The sequence below is a fragment of the Vombatus ursinus genome, unplaced genomic scaffold (genome assembly GCF_900497805.2).
Source record: "Vombatus ursinus unplaced genomic scaffold, bare-nosed wombat genome assembly UNPS02014814.1, whole genome shotgun sequence".
NCBI classification, from domain to species: domain Eukaryota; kingdom Metazoa; phylum Chordata; class Mammalia; order Diprotodontia; family Vombatidae; genus Vombatus; species Vombatus ursinus.
In genome coordinates, this window is record NW_020954592.1 from 10,068,433 (window position 1) to 10,090,204 (window position 21,772).

The window sequence follows — 21,772 nt, forward strand, 5'->3', positions numbered from 1 at the left end:
CTGTGTAAGTGAAAAGAAGAGGGTGAATATGAAAAATGTTATAAAGAAAGAAAGTACAAGATCTGGCAATTAATCGGTTACCTAGGGTAACCAAGAGTGAGGAGCTGAAAATGACACAAAAGAAGTGAACTTGGGTGACTGGGAAGATGATGACACCCTTAACAGTAACAAGGAAGTTCAGAAGAGGGATGGGTTTGGGGAAAAGATAATGTGTTCACTTTGTTTTGGATGTGTTGGGTTTGAGATACCTGTAAGACATCCAGTTCAAAACATCCAACAGATAGTTGGCAATACAGGACTAGAGCTCTGGAGAGAGACAAGAGTGAGGAGAGAAAAAAAAAAACCAAGGATACATAGATTTGGGAATCATCTATGTAGAGAGCATAATTAAACCCATAAGAGCTGATTAGATCCCCAAGTGAGAGAATATGGAGAGAAAAAGCCAAGGACAGAACCTTGGGGCCACCTACAGTTAGAGCATAAACTAAATGAAATCCAGCAAAGACTGAGAAGCAAAGGTTAGACAAGTAGGAGAAGAATCAGGTGGGAGCACAGGCAAAAAGGTCCAGAATGGAAAAAATATCCAGAAGGATAAGGTGTTAAATGCTGCAAGAAACCAGGAAGGACAAGGATTGGGGAAAGACCATTAGAAATGGCACTTTAAGAAAGTAATAGTATCTGTGGAGAGAGCAATTTCAGCCTCATTCTAGAGGCTGCTTCAATGATTAGATGTCTAAATTACATGCCAGACATATTACACATTTCACCATAATAAATGAGAATCTGCAGTACACAAGCAAATAAACATTCATACACAACAACAACAAAAGCCAAATAAACAATAATATCACTAGGCCTACATAATGATCAGCATACCTAAGCATTACTGGGAATAAACAAATAGCAAAATAATGAATAACTGACAGACAAACATAGCTGCAATATTTGTATACTACTAGTACATAAGCAAGTAAATATCAAAAACTAAACACAATGGGCACCCACAGTAAACAACACAAGTATCAATAAATATATGTAATTAGATGTAAGGCACAAATTATATGGATAAACAGTATAATTAACTAGCTACATGTGTAACAACTTCTGAAGTTTTTTTGTTTTTTTTTTCTGTAATTTCATGAGCTATCCTGGCCACTGGTTGAATGGACCTAATCATCCTATGATCTGCTGATCTATATATCCCTGTATCTGAACCAGGGCAGCTAGGAGGTACAGTGGATAGAGTACTGGGCCTAAAGTCAGGAAGACCTGAGGTCAAACCCAGCCTCAGACACATACTAACTGTGTGACCTGGGCAAGTCACTTAACCCTGTTTGCCTCAGTTTTCTCATCTGTAAAATGAGCTGGAGAAAGAAAGGGGCACTCTTTGCCAAGGAAACCTCAAATGGGAACCTCAAATGGGATCATGAGTAGTCAAACATGTCTGAAACAACCGAACAACAATGAAAATCTGAAGTACATGATGGCATAGACCTATCAATATCATCTTCCTTTCAAACTGGATGTCCTAGAGACATCCCAAACTCAGTATATCCAAAACAAAAGGCATCATCTTTTCCCTTAAACCTAGCCCTCTTCCCATTTTCCTTCTTCCAGCCTCACAGGTTCATAACCTCACCCCAGATAGATGATCAAATCTTACTACTTCTGACTTCACAACAGATATGGCTATCACATCAACTACCTCTTTTTCCTCACACAGCCCCACCATGGTCCACTTTTCTTCTTCCTATGGTATTACTTGTTTCATTTTCAGTCAAGGCTGACTGTCTGTGACCCCATTTGGGGTTTTCTTGGCAAAGATACTGGAGTGGTTTGCCATTTCCTTATCCAGCTCATTTTACGGATGAGAAAACTGAGGTAAACAGGGTCAAGTGACTTGCCCAGAGTCACACAGCTATTATGTGTCTGAGGCCAGATTTGACCTCAGGTTGTCATGTAAACTTCTCAAAGTTGTCATGTAAACTTCTTTTTTTTCTTCCCACTCCATGCCCCACCCTAGAAATGGCTAATATTAGACACAAATAGGCATATAGATATATGTAAAATTATTCCATACATACTTCTATTTATCGGTTGCTTCTCTGGATGCAGATAGCATCTTTCTTCATGTGTACTTCATTTTTAACTTGTGTATTTAAAATAGTCAAAACAACTTAGTTGCTCTTGTATGGATGTCTTTTTTTTAATTTTTAGGCAACTGGGGTTAAGTGACTTGCCCAGGGTCACACAGCCAGTAAGTGTCAAGTGTTTGATCTGAGGCTGGATTCGAACTCAGGTCCTCCTGACTTCAGGGCTGGTGCTCTATCCACTGTGCCACCTAGCTGCCCCCAAAGTTGTTCTTAAAACAATATTGCTGTTACTGTATACAATGTTCTCTTGGTTCTGCTCACTTTGCTCTTCATCTAGTGGGACATACAGAAGACAATGAAAGACTGTTGTTCTGAGAACAATTAGGGTTGAGTTGGGTCACCTTGTGAGTAGAGATAGTAATTGAACCAATGAAAGCTGGTGAAATTACCAGGTGAATGTTTAGAGACAGAGGAGAAAAGAGTCCTGGAAAGAATCTTGGCAGACATACACAGGAAAGGAGTAGGAAATGGATAAGAATTCAGCAAATAATATTAAGGAGTAGGGAGATAGGCAGGAAGACAGCCCTGTAATAGCATACAAGAGAGTTTACAGAAGAAAGGAGTTGTTGACATCAATGATGTCCTTTCTAAAAACATGACACCCAGAAGGGAACAAAGCACTTCAGATGTGGTCTAAGAGAGATCATAGTAGGACTGTTATTTCCATTGTTTGAGACACTAGCCTTCTGTTAATGTATACTAAGATTGAATTGCCCCTTTTTGGGGGGGGGGGAGATAGCCATATCACATTGTTGACTCATATTAAAATAGTACTCCACCAAGCTAAGACTTTCTTAGCTAAGTCTTCTCCATACTACGCTGCCTACTCTCATTTCTCCGCTTACAGAAGTAACTTTGGCTTTCGCTCCTGTTGTCCCCGTTCTCTTAATTGGTGAATATAACCTTATCTTTTTCAGTCTCAGGAAACTTACCACTCTCACCCTCAAAAATTCCAGTACTAGTTCTGAAAACAGCAATCAATTCAACACTACCATTCCTGGAAAGGACATATTATTTGCCCTGTGGCTTCCATCACCATTCCCTCTGATTTTCTTGTTCCCAACATTCCCCTATTTTTGTTGTCTACCCCTTTAAGATTGTAAGCTCCATGAGGGCAGGGAATATCTTGCTTGATCGTGTTTGTATCCCCAGTGCTTAGCATAGTACCTATCACTTAGTAAATATTTAATAATTTTTATTCATTATATATTTCCCATTTTGTGTGATTGAATTTTTGAATCCAAGTATAGGACTTTATACTATTTTTATATTTACCCCTATCAAATGCCATGTTATTAGATTTAGCCCATTTTATGAATGATACAAAGTTACTATCACGTCATGTATCTGCATTCACTGTGTAGGAATAGAAAATGATATAAAAGAATATTATTAATATGCCTCCCAGCAACATCCAAGTTGGCAGCAGCTATATGGGAAGGGGTGAGAGATGAAGAGAAAATAAGAATTAGGCTCCTGCTATTCTTTAGACAGTTTTAACTCAATTCTTTTATTTCTCAGAAGCTGTAAATCTCTCCAGATTGTTCCATCAGAATTCTCCGTCAGCCATCCTTTATACAGCTTTTCATTTCACTAACTGCACGGGATGAGAATCAATCAGTACCATTGTCTCTAGGGGTGAGCCTAGTGGAAAGTGTCAAGTAATCAGTTTCCATGCCTTCTGACATAAACCTACCTAGGTTTACCTCTTTATGCTAGGGATGTCCCACCATTCCCTACCCCCATAGGTTTAGAATATTTCATTTCTCCTCTTCATCTACCTTAATCTTCATGCCTATTCCATTCCTCCAACCCTTCTCACTATGGGGAGATGGGCTCATTTTATAAAACCTCTACAATACTCCAGTTTAATAGAATTCTTTTCAAAAAAGGACATGCAATCTTTAGAAGTCATCTGCTTTAGGCTGATAAATAATGTACAAAGCTTTAATGCAATTTTTTCTATTAATCTGTAGCAAAGCATGAAATTTAATATCTTCAGCATAACCAACCTATGAAGTCAGTCAGCCCTGACCATGATTTTCATGGAGGCCATGTAACAAAACATATGGCTCTAAGACTCATTACTATACATGAAAGGTTTTATATTAATTTGTGAAATATTTGACTTAATGATGTTTCATTAAGAAATCTTAATGAATTCACAGTGGTCAATACAACAACCATCGATTAAGCACCTACTTTATGCAGAACACTGTTCTAGACACTGGATAAGATACAAATGTTAGATGACATAGCCTATATCCTCATGGAGTTTACAGTATAATAGGAGAAGATGATATATACACAAAACATTTTCATGCAAAATAACATAAAACTACATAATAGATGTACAACCCAAATACTGCCTAAGACCTTGGGAGGGAAAAAGGTCATTACCAACTGAAGAAATAGATAAATAAAGGTTTAATAGAGAAAGTGGCATGTAGATTGGCCTTGAAAAGACAAGTAGGAATTTTAACAGGCAGAGAGATGGAGGAGAAGGGCATTTTAGGTGCAAAGAGCAATGTAAGCAATGGTAGGGAACAAGAAAGGTTCAGGGCATGAACAAAGAATGTCAAGGGCTTTAATGTGCAATGTAGCATATGTGAAAAAGAGAAGTTTGAGATAAGACTGGAAAAGTAAGGTGACAACACATTATAAAAGACCCTGAATATTTGGTAATTTTTCTATTAATCTGTAACAACATATGAAATCAAATGTTTTTGGTTTGACTAACCTATGAAAGTCTTCACCTTCATGGGAGGATGCAATGAGGCTCCAATGGATTTTCCCCATTATCTTATTAGGGGAATATGACATATTGAAGGAATATGACATACACACACAAAAAACTGTATTGCAAAATAACATAACATGAACATACAAGATGTGCAAACCAAATAGTACATGAAATTCTGCAAAGAGAGGAGGTCTTGTGGGAAACCTTTTAATTGAAAATTGCTAATTATTAATTACAGGCAGGACTTGATATCATTTTGTTATTCTCATAGCCATCCCCTTCTCTTCATTCACGTGACCACCCACTTAGGACAAGCCCTAATCAACTGTTGCCCAGACTATTACGTTTCCCTGCTTCAAGTCTCTCCCTGCTCCAACCCAGCCTTTGCCCAGCTTTCAAACTGACATTTCTAAAGCACAGGTCTAACCATGCTAAACAATAATAATAAATAGCTAAATGTTATATAACTCTTACAATGTTCAGGCACTGTGATAAGCACTTTAAAATTATTATCTCATTTGATCCTCACAGCAGCCCTGAGAGGTAGGTGCTATTACTAACCCTATTTTACAGATGAGGAAACTGAGGCAAAAAAAATCACATGACTTGTCCAGGGTCACACCGCTACTAAGTATTTGAGATTGGATCTGAACTCAGGTCTTCATGCTTGGAGCATCATGCCACCTAGCTGCTCAAGGTATTCTCACATTTAACAAACTCTACTCTCTCCCTACTGCCTTTAGAAATATATCCCAAGAAACAAAATCCCACTGTTTGTCATTTAAAACCCTTAATAATCAGGCTCTAACCTCATCCCAGCCTTACTGTGAGTTTCTCTCATTCACGCTCTACCATCTAGCCAGCCTACTCTTCTTCTTGTTTCTTACACATAACACATCCCCTATGCCTGAAATGCACTTTTTCCCCCTTCCACTTCTTAGAATCTCTAGTTTCCTTCAAAGCTCAGCTCAAGATGCCTCCTACAAGAGACGTTTTCTGATCCCCTTAGCAGCTAGTGACTCCCACATCAAATTATCTTGTATTAATTTAGTATATATGTTACTTAGATCAGTACTTGGTATATATTAAGTGCTTAATAAATGCTTGTTGAATAACCGTGGATATGTGTATAAACACACACATATGTATGTATACAAATAAACATTCATTCTATATATATTTTTCTGAATAACTATGTATGTATATGATATATTAGCATTTTAGGCACTTAATATATGTCAGGTACTATATATAAATATATAAATATAGAGATGTATTTATAATGTACATATTTATAGCAATAGTCTAGGCAAGAGTTGATTAGGGCTTGTCCAAAGTGGATGGTCATGTGAATGAGGAGAAAGGGACAGTTGTGAGACTAACAAAATTTATAGATATAGATATATGTGTGTGTGTGTGTGTGTATATATATATATGTACACCCATACGAGCATGTGTGTAACTACATATGTATATATACACACATATATATGTACATATATTTACAGAGAGAGAGAGAGAGATACAAGATGTCTCTTCCAATTGAATGCAACCTCTTTGAGGACAGGGAGTTTTTCATTTTTGCTTCTGTATCCCTAGGGTGTAGCAAGTTCATGGCATATAATAGACACTTAATAAAGGTTTCTGAACTGGAAAAGGCATTGGATTTGACGTCAGAAGACTGAAGTTAAATCCTGGCCGGGCCATTTATGAGTTTTATAATCTTGAATAAGTCGCTCAATTTCTCTTTGGCTGCCATTTCCTCTTCTATTAAAAAAAAAAAAAAGTTGGATTAGATAATTCCTCCAGCTTTCAGCTTTATCTATGAATCTTTGATTGATGCTTTGCTACAACTATGAGTATGGGCACTTCTACCTTATACAGGTCAAAGCTCTCTCTAGCTTCACATCCTGTAATATTCTCAACATTTACTTGTTAATTCTCTCTAAGATATCTATGGAATTCATTAGAGACTATTCTTCTTCTTTGTTTAGTATTTGGGGATACCAATGTAGTATTCTGTCTGTCCATCTATAGCTTATCCTATCAACATGATTCAAAACTAAAATGTTAAAATTCATCAAAACATATGCACACATTAAAGAATTAAGAACAAATTTCGATTTTAGGGAAACACTTTCAAATTTAGAAGTGATGTGGAAAATAGCCTACACTAAAGCCTTACTCTCATATCTCCTCCTATGGAGGTGACCTGGGTTGGATAAAAGGTTATGCCAACAGGAGCACAACATTGGGCAGTTGCTACCAACATGGAAAAGTTCCAGGAGCAGTGATGAATTATAAGCCTGTCATCTGAGGAACAACGCTTATAAATTTACCTTATTTACCAACTCATCCTTTTATTTTGTTCATAGAGTCTGCAGGTAACAATTGAATAGAGTGGCAGACCTATGCTAATGTTCACCTTCAAAATAATATCACTGCATTTCTTCAAAAATCTCTAATCAGTTTGCATCAATGGTTGTAGAAGAGATTTCTGCCATTAGATTGTAAGCTCCCTGAGCGCAGGGATTGTCTTTTGCCTCCTTTTGTATCTCCAGTGTTTATCACAGTTCCTGGCACACAGTAAGTACTTAATATTAAAGTTTTTATTGATTTATAAATTTAGGAAGACTCTTCCACAGAAAGTTAACTATTAGGCAATGATTGTCTTTGGCCAAGGCAACTCACAATGGTTTGCCATCTGTTTAGGCAAATTTGCATCGGTGGAAGGAATGCCAACACAGATGAAATCACAGATCCTTTGAAGTATGTGAGAACAATAAATCTGGAAGGAATTTTGTAGATTATATCTTTGAATCTCCTTATGGCAGGCAATACAATAGATAGAGTGCTGGACTTGGAGTCAGGAAGACATGAGTTCAAATCCTCTCTTAGACACTTACTAGCTGTGTGACTCAGGGCAAGTCACTTAACTTTTTTTCAGAGTCAGTTTACTCATTTGTAAAATGAGGATAATAATAGCCTTTACCTCACAGGGTTGTTGAGAGGATCGAATGAGGGCAGCTATGTGGCACAGTGGATAGAGCACCAGCCCTAGAGTCAGTAGGACCTGAGTTCAAATCCGACTTCAGACACTTGACATTTACTAGCTGTATGATCCTGGGCAAGTCACTTAACCCCATTGCCCAACGAAAAAAAGAAAGAGAGAGGATCAAATGAGTTAACATGTAAAGTGCTCTGTAAACCTTAAAGTGATGTATAAGTGCTGAATATTATTATTATTGTGCAGATGAGGACCCCAAAGCTTAGAGAGGTAAAATAGCTACCTTGAGGGCATACAGGTAAACTCAAACAGAAGACTTAAGTCCAAGTTCATTGTTTTTCATGCTGAAACCTCTCAAAAATGGATTGTTTTATTTATGATGTGTGGTTTTGAGGCCAGGCCAATCATCAATAAAATTGATTAATCAATAAACATTTATTAAGCACCTACTATGTGCCAGGCACTGTGCTAAACACTAGAGATACAAAAAGAGGCAAAAGACTACCTCTGCCCTTGAGGAGCTTACAATCTAACGGCATAAATCTCTTCTACAATCATTGCTGCAAAATGGCTGTAGAGATGTTTGAAGAAATGTAGTGATATGATTTTGACTGTGAATACCTAGCCTAGGTCTGGAATTCTATACAGTTCTTACCTGCAAACTCTATAAACAAAATAAAACAATGAGTTTGGTAAATTTTCACTTCTTGTAGATACTTCTATTTAATGCAGTTACCACATGTACCTCACATAGCATATCTTAGGAGAAGTAAAGTTCTCACAGCCTATACAATAAAAAGTTGGTAAACTTTCTTTTAGTAGTTCTGAATTAAAATATTTTGAAAATTCCTTTCAGTTCATCTTTGTCATTGGATCCCCCTTATATGTGTGACATACAATGAAACTAAAAGTGCCCAGCAGTGTGGCTTGTTACAGGGTGACCAAATTCAATGTCTCAGTAGAAATGAAAAAAGGATTCTTGGACTCCTCAAAGTAAATATCAAACAGTGTCAAACCAGGGGGATCTCATTCCCATGCATAGCTCTACTTGCTTCTAGCTACATAAATTGTCAGTCAGCCAACATCTGTTCTGAGTACCTGCATAATGAAAAGCAATGAGCTAGGCTAGTTAGAAGGAATCCAAATGAATCGTCAGGCACTGGCCCTGACCTTAAACAGTTTACAAACTAACTGGGAGGGCAGACTAACTTGATTCTCAAATCTCTCTGTCCAGCTCTAAACTGAACTGACCTCCAGTCACTTGTCTCCAACTGCATATTGGGCAAATTAACTGGACGTGTGGAAGACATCTTAAACAACAATCCTCCCAGTCACCCAGGCTGACAACACAAGTGTCATTCCTGATGCTTAGTCTTTCTCACTCTTCACATCCAATCTGTTACTGTAGCCTGCCAATTTTACCTTCATAATATATCTCATAACTGGAAATTGAGGGGATGCTCATCAATTGGAGAATGCCTGAACAAATCATGGTATATTAATGTAATGGAATACCATTGCACTATGAAAAATGATGAGCAGGAAGACTTCAGAAAAAATCAAGAAACACTTAACATAAAGTGATGCAAAGTGAATTGAGCAAAACCAGGAGAACATTTGTACACAGTAACAGTGACGTTGTGTAGTGATCAACTATGAATGACTTAGCTCTTCTCAGCAATACAATGATCCAAGACAATTCCAAAGGACTCATAATGGAAAGTGCTCTCCGCATCTAGAGAAAGAATTGATGGAGTCTGAATGCAGAACAAAGCATACCATTTTCACTTCCAATATGTTTTTGGGGGGTTTTTTCCTTTTGGTCTGTTTCTTCTTTCACAACATACCTAATATCAAAAGATGTTTTACATGATTGAGCATAGACAACATATTAAACTGCTTACTGTTTTAGGGAGGTAAGAGGGGAGAGAGGAAGAGAGAAAATTTGGAACTCAATTTTTAAAAAATGAATGTTAAAAATTGTCTTTACATGGAACTGGAAAAAATAAAACACTGTTTAAACTCAAAACAATGTATAATATTTCTCATATACCTCCTTTTCTACCCTGACACTGCTATGAACCTGGACAGGCCCTTATCTCCTCCCATCTGGACCATTACAATAGTCTACCACTAGTTTCTCCTCACTCCAGTCCATATCCACTGAGCTGCCAAAGTGATCTTCCTAAAACACAGATCTGACTATGTCGACACCCTACTCAATAAACTCCAGTGGCTCCCTATCACCTCCAGGCTCAGACATAAAATCATCTGATTGGCTTTGAAAGCCCTTCCTAAACCGACATTTTCCTACTCTTTCTGGCATCTTACTCTCTCCTCAGCCTCAATACCTCCCTACATACACTCTGTGATCCAGTGATTCTTTGCATTTCCCAACTCCCCATCATTTCACTAGCTGTCCTCCGTGCCTGGAGCTCTCTCTCTCTCTCCTCGTCTCCCCTCCTGGGCTTCCCTCGTTTCCTTGGAGTCTCAGCTTATTAAGCATCACCTTCTGCAAGAAACCTTTCTCATTCCTCTTAATCTTAGTACCTTGCCTCTGAGACTCTCTTCAATTTATCCATATATTATGTATAAGGATACATGTGTTTGTGTGTGTATTATACACATATCTTGTTTGCACATAGTTGTTTGTATATTTTCACATCCATTAGAATGAACTCCTTTAGAGCAGTGACTGTTTTTGTTTGTTTTGTGTATCCCCAACACTTAAGACAACGACTAACAGACTGACACCAAACCACTATAAAAAACACAGAAGCAAGTACAAGTAAATATAATAATAACTGAGTAAAGGATCATAGATTAGGAAGGCTGGAAAAAGCATTAGAGTTCTTCTACTCTCAGCTTCTATTTTTTTTTTCCAGTCAGAATTTTATTTGGAAACCTCCCTGTGAGACCCGGCCCGTGCAACAGAACACCACTGGAAACACATGTTCAACATGTTCCCAAATCCTGCCATTATCACTAATACCAGGGCACTACAGGAATCTTGAATTTCAAATGATCACTTCCAAAGACTTTTCAGCACTTGACATAATTTAACCCCACTGTGCAATAATCTACCTATACTGAGGATTAACATATGGGAAATTGAAATTGAAAATTGAAAATTTTCACGGGGAGTTGAAAATTCTTGTTCCATAAACGTTATGAACACGTCAAATCTTTATAAATAAACATCCAGTGTAGAGAAAAAGGACAATTCTAATTCATCTGTATACACAGAGCACTAAGGTACGTGGGTGGGGGGGGGGTCGCACGGCTGCCTGGCCGATCCCAGGAAGCCTCGGCCCCAGCAGGGCCCAGTCCGGGCTTCGTCCAGTGCTGGCTCTGCCCAGTCCGGGCTTCGTCCTGTCCGGTGCAGTGGACACAGGCAGAAGCGTCACGAAGACATTGCGCATTTACAAGAACTGCCCCCAGTATCAGGCCATTAGCTCTGGAGCGAATCGGGAGGCACGGGGTGGTCAAGACTGGTATAAAGACCACCACCATCCTCTGTGGCTGCGGGGGTGGGAGCAGTAGAAGGAGGGGGGAGGGGCTACTTGGTGCAGACGATGAGGGCCACGAAGAGGCCGTAGAGGCCGAGCACCTCGGCGAACACGAGGACCGGGGTGACGCCCACAAAGAGCCGCGGCTGCTGCGCCGGGCCCCGCTCCCCCGCGCCGCCCACGGTGCCGACGGCAAAGCCCGCGGCCAGGCCGCTCAGGCCCACGCTCAGGCCGGCCCCCAGCAGCAGGCTGGTCCGGACCGGGTGAGGGTGGGTGAGGAGCACGGCCACCGCCTGCCCGTCGATCGCGACGATGCCCGGTATGACCACGGCGACGATGGACTTCACGATATGCCTGGGGCGCCCTGCGACCATGGCTGCGATCCCGGCGCCGCTTTTCGCCTTGCCGTAGGCCGCACAGAGAGCGCTGAAGACCATGGCGGCCGCGGCGCCCACGTCGGCCAAGAAGGACGCATATTCTGCCCTGGCGGATATGTCGGCGCGGGGTCGGAGGCCGGAAGGAGAACGGCCCGAGGGCCCAGAGGCCGGGGCGCGGGGCTGGCTGCCCGCTGCGTTCTAGGGGCCCCCAGCGCAGGGCCGAGCGGCCCCTCCCGCCCCGGGAAAGCCCCTCCCCCGCCCCGGGGAGCCCCTTCCATTGTCAGGAGAAGGCCCTTCCGCCTCCCATCTGACCAGTGGTCACTGCTTGAGCTGTTCTCTTAAAAATTGAGTGACTTCATCCTTTTCAAGTGGCACCTTCCGTTTTAAAATAATTCTAATTTTTACTTCTTTATATTGATACCGAATCTATCTGCAGTTTCCACTAATTGGTCTGTGGAGCGCCACAGAACAAAATTATCTTTTTTCTCTACTTGACAGAGGATATCAATCATTTTTCTCTTCTCAAGGCTAAACATCCCCAGGTTCTTTAATTTCCTTTTATAGAAAGTGGTTTGTGTTCTATCTTGGACATCATCTCGGTCCCCTCCTTCAGTAATGACCCATTTATCAACGTCCTTCCAGAAATCTGGTGCCAAGAATTGTAGTACTAAGAATAGGTAACATTTACATGGAATTTAACATTTTATTCAATGTTTTTTCTCACCACTGTTATGTGTGGTACTGTGGAAAGAATTTGGAATTAGAGGGCCTGGGTTTGTATCCCAGCCCTGCTACATACCAGCTCTGTGACCCTAGACCCATCATTTCAGTTCTTTAGGCCTCAAGTTTTCTTTTCTATAAAGTGAGAAGATGGGTCTAGATGGAGTCTGAGGTCTCTTTTAGCTCTGAATGTATTGTCCTAGCTAGGGAGTTCAAATATCACTTTTTTTTTTTTTGTAATGAGCCAAAGCTCAAAAATTCTAGGTGACTTGCCTGTTGTCGTGGGGAAGTGGACACAGTGCTCCATATGTGATCCAATGAGCACAAAATAGAATGGGATGATTGGTATGCACAATTTGGACAACATGCTCCTTTTTTAATGCAGTCTCAGCTGCAATGAGAGGTGATGTGGCAAAATGGGTAGAGGGCTTGCTGTGGAGTTGGGATGACCTTGGTTTAAATCCTGTCTCTGACAATCCTAGGCAATCCTGTAAATTATAGAGGAGTTGCCAATAGGGGGGAAAAGTTCACTATACCAATGAAATCAAGGTGTGAACCTCCCGAAAGTATTCATTTTTTGTTATGGTTTGTTTGTTTAGTAGCTACACCATACTTTTGGCTCATCCTAAATTTGTGATAAATAGAAATTCCTGGATCTTTTTGACATAAACTACATCTGACTCACGTCATTATCATCCAAAAGTTGGGTTTCTCTTTAGCCCAAATGCCGAACTTTACACATACAGCATTCATGGAATACATTGAATTTAATCATACCAGTTTCCAGCTGTTTCCAATGTTCCAACTAGTTGAGCTTTAAATCTTTATTCTCTTATTTTTGGAATTGGTTATGCCTCCCAGCCTTGTGTCATCTGAAAATGTATGTCTTCTATGTCCTCATCAACTTACTGATAAAAATGTTGAATAACCCAAGGCCAAGTCACACTCCTTCAGGTTACCACCACTAGAGACTCTCCCATTTGACAGAGGCATTGATCATCACTGAGTGATTTTTCAAACAGCTCCAAGTCTTTCTAATAGTTCTACCCTGAGCTCACATTTTATCATCTTACCACAAGGATATCATGGGACATTATGTCAAATACTTAGCTGAAATCTAGATAGACTCAGAGAGGTTTAGAACTGGAAGGGACGTAGAAGTCATCTAATAAAATCGTCTCACTGTGTCCACTGAATGCCCTTATGTGGTGATGGAATTCTGACTAATGGCAGGATCGCACTTGGATGGGGAGTCATCAAAAAAGTCTTTATGGAGCAGACCAGTTTTGAAGCAGCTTTTAAAGGATGTGCAGAGAGGGTGAGGGGAGGTGGGGGTGATCAGAAACAAAATTAGAAAAATGAAGGTAGGAAAAAAGGATTTCTGAATTAGTTTGCTTTTATTTAGACAGAAAGGTAATCTAATGAGAGAGTGATATGCAGTGAAAATAAGATGTAGGTGAGTAAAAGGCAATATACTGTATGGAAAAACAGTGAACTGAGGAGCCAGGAGGTATGGGTCCTAGTAGCCTTTCTTCTCTCCCTCCATTTATTGTGCTGTCTTGGGGAAATAAGATTTAGGCTTCTTTAAACTTCAGTTTCTCCCTCTGTTCAATTAAAGAATTGGATGAAATTCTATGATTCGATAATTCTATGATTCTTTAATTGTGCAGAATTGAATGAAATTCTATGATTCTGTATGAGCTGTTGGATAGAAGGACAGTTTTCTCTGTAAGAGTAATGGTTTGTGGAAAAAAAGACAGGCATGGGAGTTAAATTGCTAGGAGTTGATAAGCCAATTAATTACCTTGGTTGGAGAAGAGATTCTGGGCGGAAAAAAGGTTAGCAAGATTTACACAGAGTCATAGAATAGCAGAACATGAAAGGAACCGTGGAGGTCACTAAATCCAACTCTCCTTTGACAGGTGAAGCTGGATGTGCTGGGGGTGTGTGGGGGTCTGTATTTGATGCAGGATTTTGAAAGCCAGACCGATGAATCTGGGTTTTACTTTTTTTCTGTATTTTCTAAGATGATTGTACAGTGCCACTATTAACTAGCATGGGTGTGGGTAGACACTGAAAACAAAGGAAAAAACATGACCAGTGAGTGATCTTTCCAACATTTTGTAACTAGGAGGATGAGCAGGCTGCTTGCTTGTATTCCTTTCAGAAAGTAGCTCTAATCACTGGGACAGTTATTAGTGTTGGAAATCTGTCTGGAATCAGTACTGGGGGGGGGGGGTCAGAGATAAACAGGTAATGTGGTGCACCAGGCATCTTAGCAGAGATAGAAACAAAGTATGATGTCACTTAGCTTGAATTCTGCTCTGCTCATCAGAGAGCTCATTTACTTTCAAAATCCAAGAAGAAAAGAAGTCAGGCAATCTTCCCTGGGTGCTAAGTGCTGCTTATTCTACCCATGAAGGAAGCAGTGGGCCTTGATTGCTGAATCAAACACTTCCCTTCCCTTTTCCTCTCAGGGAAGTGAGAAAGTAAGAGAGAATGACTCAGAAACTTGGGAATAGGAATAATTGCTTATATTTAGTCACCTTGCAGCTAGGGGATCCCCTCTTTTCAGACTGTCTCTATTACCACCCATAATAAAGAAAGGAAAATGGCTGCTGTCTCACTACCCTAAAAACTTTTTTCCTCCTATTTTTATCTCCTTTGGACCAGTTTAGATAGCCAGTGCAGAACTTTTGAACAGGCAGAGAACACTGTGGGCACAAGATTATAGGATCAGGGATTTAGAAAGGTGGAAGGGGGCACCTTAGAGGTATCTAGTCCAACTCCCTCATTTTAAAGATGGGGAAACTGAGGCCTAGCGAAGTTAAACAACTTGCCCATGGTCACACAGGTTGTAAGTAGAGTGTGGGTTTGAATCCAGGTCCTCTGACTCCAAATCTCATGTTGTTGTTTTTTGTTCATTTTTCTTTGCTGCTACCCTATCTAATGGACACCAAGCAGGTGCCTTTCAAAATATTGACACAATAGAATGTATAATTTTGAGGTCAGAAACATTTTAAATTTTTGTTTAGTATTTTATTTTTCCCCAGTTACATGTAAAAATAATTTTAACATTCATTTTTAAAACTTTGAGTTCCATATTCTCTCTCTCCTTCTCTCCCCACCCCCATCATTGAGAAGGCAAACAATTTGATATAATATGTGTATAGTCATGCAAAACACTTCTATAATAGTAATGTTATGAAAGACTAACTACATTTCTCTCCATCCTATCCTCCCCTCCCCATTTATTTTATTCACTCTCTCCTATCACCCTGTCCCTCCTCAAAAGTGTTCTGTTTCTCACTACTCCTCCCCTAATCTGCCTTTCCTCCTGTCACCCCCCCCCTTATCCTCTTCCCCCCTACTTTCCTGTAGGGTAAGATAGAGTTCTATACCCAATTGTGTGTGTGTTGTTACTTCTTTGAGCCGATTCTGATGAGAGTAAGGTTTACTCACTCCCTCTCACCTTCCCCCTCTTCCCTTCCACTGTAAAAGCTTTTTCTTGCCTCCTTTATGTGAGATAATTTACCCAGTTCTACCTCTCCCTTTCACTTTCTTCCAGTACATTCTTCTCTCACCCCCAAATTTTATTTTTTAGATGTCATCTCTTCATATTCAACTCACCCTGTGCCATATATATATATACATATATATATTATATATATATATATTCCCTCCAATTACCCTAATAATGAGAAAGTTCTTATGAGTTACAAATACATCTTTCCATGTAGGAATGTAAACAGTTTAACTTTAATAAGTCCCTTATGATTTCTCTTTCCTGTTTAACTTTACATGCTTCTCTTGAGTCTTGTATTTGAAAGTCAAATTTTCTATTTAGCTCTGGTCTTTTCTCAAGAATGCATGAAATTCCTCTATCTCACTGAATGTCCATTTTTCCCTCTGAAAAATTGTACTCAGTTTCACCCATTGGTGATTCTTGGTTGCAATCCTGGCTCCTTTGCCCACTAGAATATCTATTCTAAGCCCTCCAAACCTTTGATGTAGAAGATGCTAAATCTTGTGTTATTCTGACTGTGGCTCCGCAATATTTGAATTGTTTCTTTCTGGCTACTTGCAATACTTTCTCCTTCACCTGGGAACTCTGGAATTTGGTTGTAATATTCCTTGGAGTTTTCATTTTGGAATCTCTTTCAGGAGGTGTTTAGTGGATTCTTTCAATTTCTATTTAGCCCTCTGGTTCTAGAATATCAGGGTAGTTTTCCTTGATAATTTCTTGAAAGATGATGTCTAGGCTCTTTTTTTGATCATGGCTTTCAGATAGTCCAGTAATTTTTAAATGCTCTCTCCTGGATCTGTTTTCCAGGTCAGTTGTTTTTTCCAATGAGATATTTCACATTGTCTTCTATTTTTTCATTCCTTTGGTTTTGTTTTATAATTTCTTGATTTCTCATTAAGTAATTAGCTTCCATTTACTCCATTCTAATTTTTAAGGAATTATTTTCTTCAGTGAGCTTTTGGACCTCAGTTTCCATTTGGCCAATTCTGCTTTTTAAGGCATTCTTCTCCTTATTGGCTTTTTGTACCTTTTTTGCCATTTTGTCTAGTCTATTTTTTAAGGTATTGTTTTCTTCAGTATTTTTTTGGGTCTCCTTTAGCAAGCTGTTGACTAGTTTTTCATGATTTTCTTTCATCATTCTCATTTCTCTTCCCAATTTTTCCTCTACTTCTCTTACTTGATTTTCAGAATCCTTTTTGAGTTCTTCCATGGCTTGAGACCAATTCATGTTTTTCTTGGAGTCTTTGGATATAGGAACTTTGACTTTGTTGTCTTCTCAGTGTGTTTTTCAGTCACCAAAGTAAGTTTCTATTGTCAGATTTTTTTTTGCAAAAAAGCAAAAAAGCTTAGGCAGTTGGGGTTAAGTGACTTGCCCAGGGTCACACAGCTAGTAAGTGTCAAGTGTTTGGTCTGAGGCCGGATTTGAACTCAGGTTCTCCTGACTTCAGGGCCGGTGCTCTATCCACTGCGCCACTTAACTGCCCCTTATTACTTGACTTTTTAACTCTTCATTAAGGTAGGGCTCTGCTTCCAATGTGGAGGGCAAACTCTCCCAAGCTTCAGGGGTTTTGTGCAGCTATTTTCAGAGATACTTCTAGGGACCTATAAGTTTTCAGTTCTTCCAAGGTGGTATGATTTAAGGAGAGGTGTTTACTACTTTCCTGGCCTGTGTTCTGGTCTGTGAGTGACCAGGAGCACTCTTTTCTACCCCGGAATTGTGAGGAGAGTCCCCACTCCACTGTGACTGCAAGCTCTATTATGCTAGTGCTCCTCCTCACCCTGGGACTGGATGGGCAAAGCAATAGAGTCCTGCCTCAGCAAAAAGACCCCTGTAATCTCCTTCTGACCAGAGAATTCCAGAAGCAGCTGCTGCCACTACTGATTCAGTCACTCCCAAGGCCTGCTCCTGGTTTGCTCAGGCAGGTGCTGTGCTGCCGTGGCCTGCACTAGACTGTACTCCTCTCTCACCCAGGTCCAACAGACCTTTCTTGCCAACCTAAATTGTCTTTAGTGTCTGTGGGCTGAGAAGTCTGGAAACCTCCATTTCTGACACTGATTCAGTCACCCCTAGGCCTGCTCTGGGTTTGCTGAGCCCAGTCTGTACTGGCTCAGCCTGTGTTGCACTGCGCTCCTCTCTCACCCTGGTGTAACAGACCTTTCCTGTTGACCTTCCAGATTGTCTTGGGCTGGAAATCTGTTTCACACTGTTTTTTGTGGGTTCTACTGTTCTAGAATTTGTTTAGAGTCATTTTTAAAGGTTTTTGGAGGGGTCTAGTGGGAGAGCTCAGTGGGCCTTTACTCTGCCATGTTGGCTCCGCCCCCAGAAACTTTTTTTAAAATTTTGTCTTTCTCACTTGGCATCTAGCACAGTGCCTTGAACATAGGGATAGGAACTAGACCTGTGATTTAAGTAATATAGGGAACTTAAGGGTGAAGAATCTTCATGATCTAATGGAATAAAAATATAACAGTAGAATGATAAGGGGGATTAGCTAGATGGCACAGTGGATATACCAGGGGCCTGGAGTCATGAAGACATGAGTTCAAATCTAGCCTCAGACACTTATTAGGTGTGTCACCCTGGGCCTGGGCAAGTCACTTAATGCTGTTTTGCCTCAGTTTCCTCATCTGTAAAATTAGCTGGAGGAGGAAATGGCAAACCAATCCAGTATCTTTTCCAAGAAAACCCTAAATGGGGTCACAAAAAGTTGAATAAGGCTGAACAACAACAAAGAATGACATGAAGTAATATTTGATTTGATTGAACAAACATTTAGAATCATAGATCTAGACCTTAGTGGTAATCTAGCCCAACCCTCTCATTTTACAGATGAGAATACTGTGACCTGGAGAGGTTGAATTACTTGTCCAAGTTCACACAGATTGGCACTTTCTCTGCAAATTATATTTTTAGGGAATTGCCAAGAGCACTGAGAGGTTAAGGTGACTTGCCTGGGGTCACACAGAGGTAGGACTTGAACCCAGGTCTTTCTGTTTTCGAGGTCGTCATTTTTCTAAGCAACAGACCAAAAGGGAGGCAGCATAGTGCAATAGGAAGAATGTTGGTTCTGGGGTCGGGGGATGGTTTAAATCCAGGCTTCTTTTATTTAAAGCCTGTGTGAGTCTGGACAAGTCACTTAACCTCTCTCTGACTTAGTATCCTCATTTGTAAAATAAGTGGGTTGAACTAGATTACCTCTAAAGTACCTTCTAGATCTATGATCCTAAATGTTTGTTCTATCCAATTAAATATTTCATGTCATTCTACCATTGTATTTTTATTCGATTGGATCATGAAGGCTTTTTGGTACTAGAGTAACCTCTTAAAATGTAAATATGTCTGAGCATTATTAAGCTTCATTAGATAACATTTTGGTTGACAGCCAGCTGAAGAGAAGACAATGTGAAAGTGTTCAGACAATCCCCCAGAGAGAACAATAGGGGTAGGAGAGAGAAGCAATAGAAGGAGAGTAGCAAAAGCAAATGTCACTGATTTTATAATTTTACCTAGGGCTGAACTGGTCCTATAACTAGCCAACCAGAAAACCAAAGTCCCACTGGGGATTGAATCTTCTCTGAGATATCTGATTTTACCATCTGTTAGAAATTTGGGAATTTGATATGGAATTTGAAACCAAGCATGGTATGGGGAAAAACCCTGGAGTAGAAATCAGCAGACCTGGCTTCAAGAACCATCTCTGCTACTAACCAGCTGCATGACCTTAGGCAGAGACTCCATGGAGTCACAGTTTCCTCATTTGTCAAATGAAGATAGGGACCAGATGATCTCAGAAGTTCCTTCCAGTTCTGAAATTTTCTGATTCTATCTTCCAGTCTCTGCTTAATAGAAAGGTCGAAATTAGAGTTTTGGCTCTCCTCTTCATAAGCTCCCATAAAATCTGTCTTCCAAAGCTTCCACAGCTTATATGCTGTATTTCTTCCAAACCAAGGCTTACTTTCCAATCCCTCTTCTTTCCTCCTGTCCTTCTTTCCTCCCATTCCTAAAACTATGTGAGAATCTTCAATACAAACCCCACAATCCAACTGTAACATCACATATGTCGTCGAATCAGGCCTGAGTGCCATTCCCCACAAGGTTGCTCTCTACACATCTGGGGGTCAGAACTCACCCAAATCCTCTCCAAATCACTGAATTTGTTGTTGTTGTTGTTGAGTCATCTCAGTCTCTTTGTGGGCCAACCCCAAACGGTCCATTTCTTGCCGATTCCTTCTCCAGCTTGTTTTATAGATGAGGAGACTGAGGAAAATGGGGTCAAGTGACTTGCCCTGGGTCACACAGCCAGTAAGTGTCTACAGTCGTATTTGAACTCAGGTCCTCCTGATTCCAGGGCTGGTGCTCTATCCACTGTGCCACATAGTATTCATCAAATTAAATAGAGATGAGGTTGCATTTCTCAATGGCAGTCAAAGTATATGTGACTTTGAGCAATTCTCTCAAATCATTTAAGGTAAGGAGGGTAGAGGTGGGGTTGGAGGGAAGTTGAGAACTCATCTGAGATAGACTACATTATACTGCTCACAACTAAATGCATAATCCTCCCTAAACATATGACGTAGAGAAATTTAACGGATAGCAAACAGTGGCTACAATAAAAAGGCTGAAGGAATCCCAGAAATTGCCTGAACTACAGAACATTTTATATCCTTGCTGGGTCAAAGACACAGCAGCCAAAGGCAATGCAAGTTTGGAAAGCAAGTTTAGTTATAAAACATTATTGGGAGAATTTGGAACTCAAAAGAAATTAAGTGAATGTTAAAATTTGTTTGTAAATGTAGTTGGGGAAAACATTATTTATTTATAAAATAAAACATTATGGGGAAAGATGGTAGAAAAAATTATAAACCTCATATAATAAGGGAAAATTGTTGAAGCAGGTCGGCTCTAGATAACCTGAAGAGAATTCAATCTGAGTCACATCTCTTTGGTTTCATTTATAGATGAAGCAAGAAGAACAGCAACAAATAATCCCACTGAAACCCACCAAAGTCCTCCTTGATTTTCTCATGATCACATGGAGGTGGTACTGGGTTCTCCAAGATTGTACCCATAGATGGAATACAATCTCTGGCAAATTCTACCAAGATGGATAAGTTTGGCTTATGTCATTGTGTCATTCAAAGAATAGCCAAATTAAGTGTAGGGAGAGTTCTCACCAAAAAGTTGATCATCATGTGGTAGGAGCAATATCTACCATATAGGCTAGCCTGGTTTTTCTTAAAATATATTGAACCCATCTTCCAGACTAAATTGGCTGAATGGACTAAGACTTGCCAGCAAGCCAGTGTGGACGACACAGAGGCAGCAAGCCATGTTCCGCTGAATCCACGCTATGTCCTTCATGCATAGCCTTTCCTTGCTCTGGCCAAGTAACCTCCTTTTGTTAACTGTTAGATGGTTTCCTTTCATTCTAATGGCAGACCTCAAGCACCAGACCAGACCTAATCAGGCCTGATCTACAACATTATGGGGAGAAAGACTGGAATTAAAAATTAGAGGAAATGGATTTAAATCTCTGCTCTGCCAGTTATGACTATGTGACCTTGGGCAAATGGCTTCACCTCCCTGGGCCTCAGTTTCCTCATTTGTAAGAGTGTATAAATTGGACCAGATGGCCTCTAAAGTTCCTTCTATTTCAAAATCAAATGACCTTCAATGACAGTGGTATTCTGGCAGATTGTGGAGAGGTAACTGAAAGATTTCTCAAAAATAAAGGAG

General features: G+C 40.1%; 1 protein-coding gene across 1 annotated transcript; it reads right to left on the minus strand.

Moving 5' to 3' along the window:
- Positions 1–11,462: 11,462 nt before the first annotated feature.
- Positions 11,463–21,367, minus strand: LOC114022893 (V-type proton ATPase 16 kDa proteolipid subunit-like). The gene is made up of 2 exons (XM_027835323.1): positions 21,329–21,367; positions 11,463–11,987 (listed from the first exon to the last, which is right to left on the minus strand). The coding sequence occupies exons 1-2, from the start codon at positions 21,365–21,367 to the stop codon at positions 11,463–11,465; spliced, it is 564 nt and encodes a 187-aa protein (XP_027691124.1).
- Between the last annotated feature and the right edge of the window lie 405 nt (positions 21,368–21,772).

Bases quoted from the DNA above. Each gene is read 5' to 3' on its own strand.
- LOC114022893 (XM_027835323.1), bottom strand. From the start codon at position 21,367: ATGGCTTGCTGCCTCTGTGTCGTCCACACTGGCTTGCTG. The intron at 11,988-21,328 runs GCAAGTCTTAGT...GGGGGCCCCTAG, and splicing joins TCGTCCACACTGGCTTGCTG to AACGCAGCGGGCAGCCAGCC.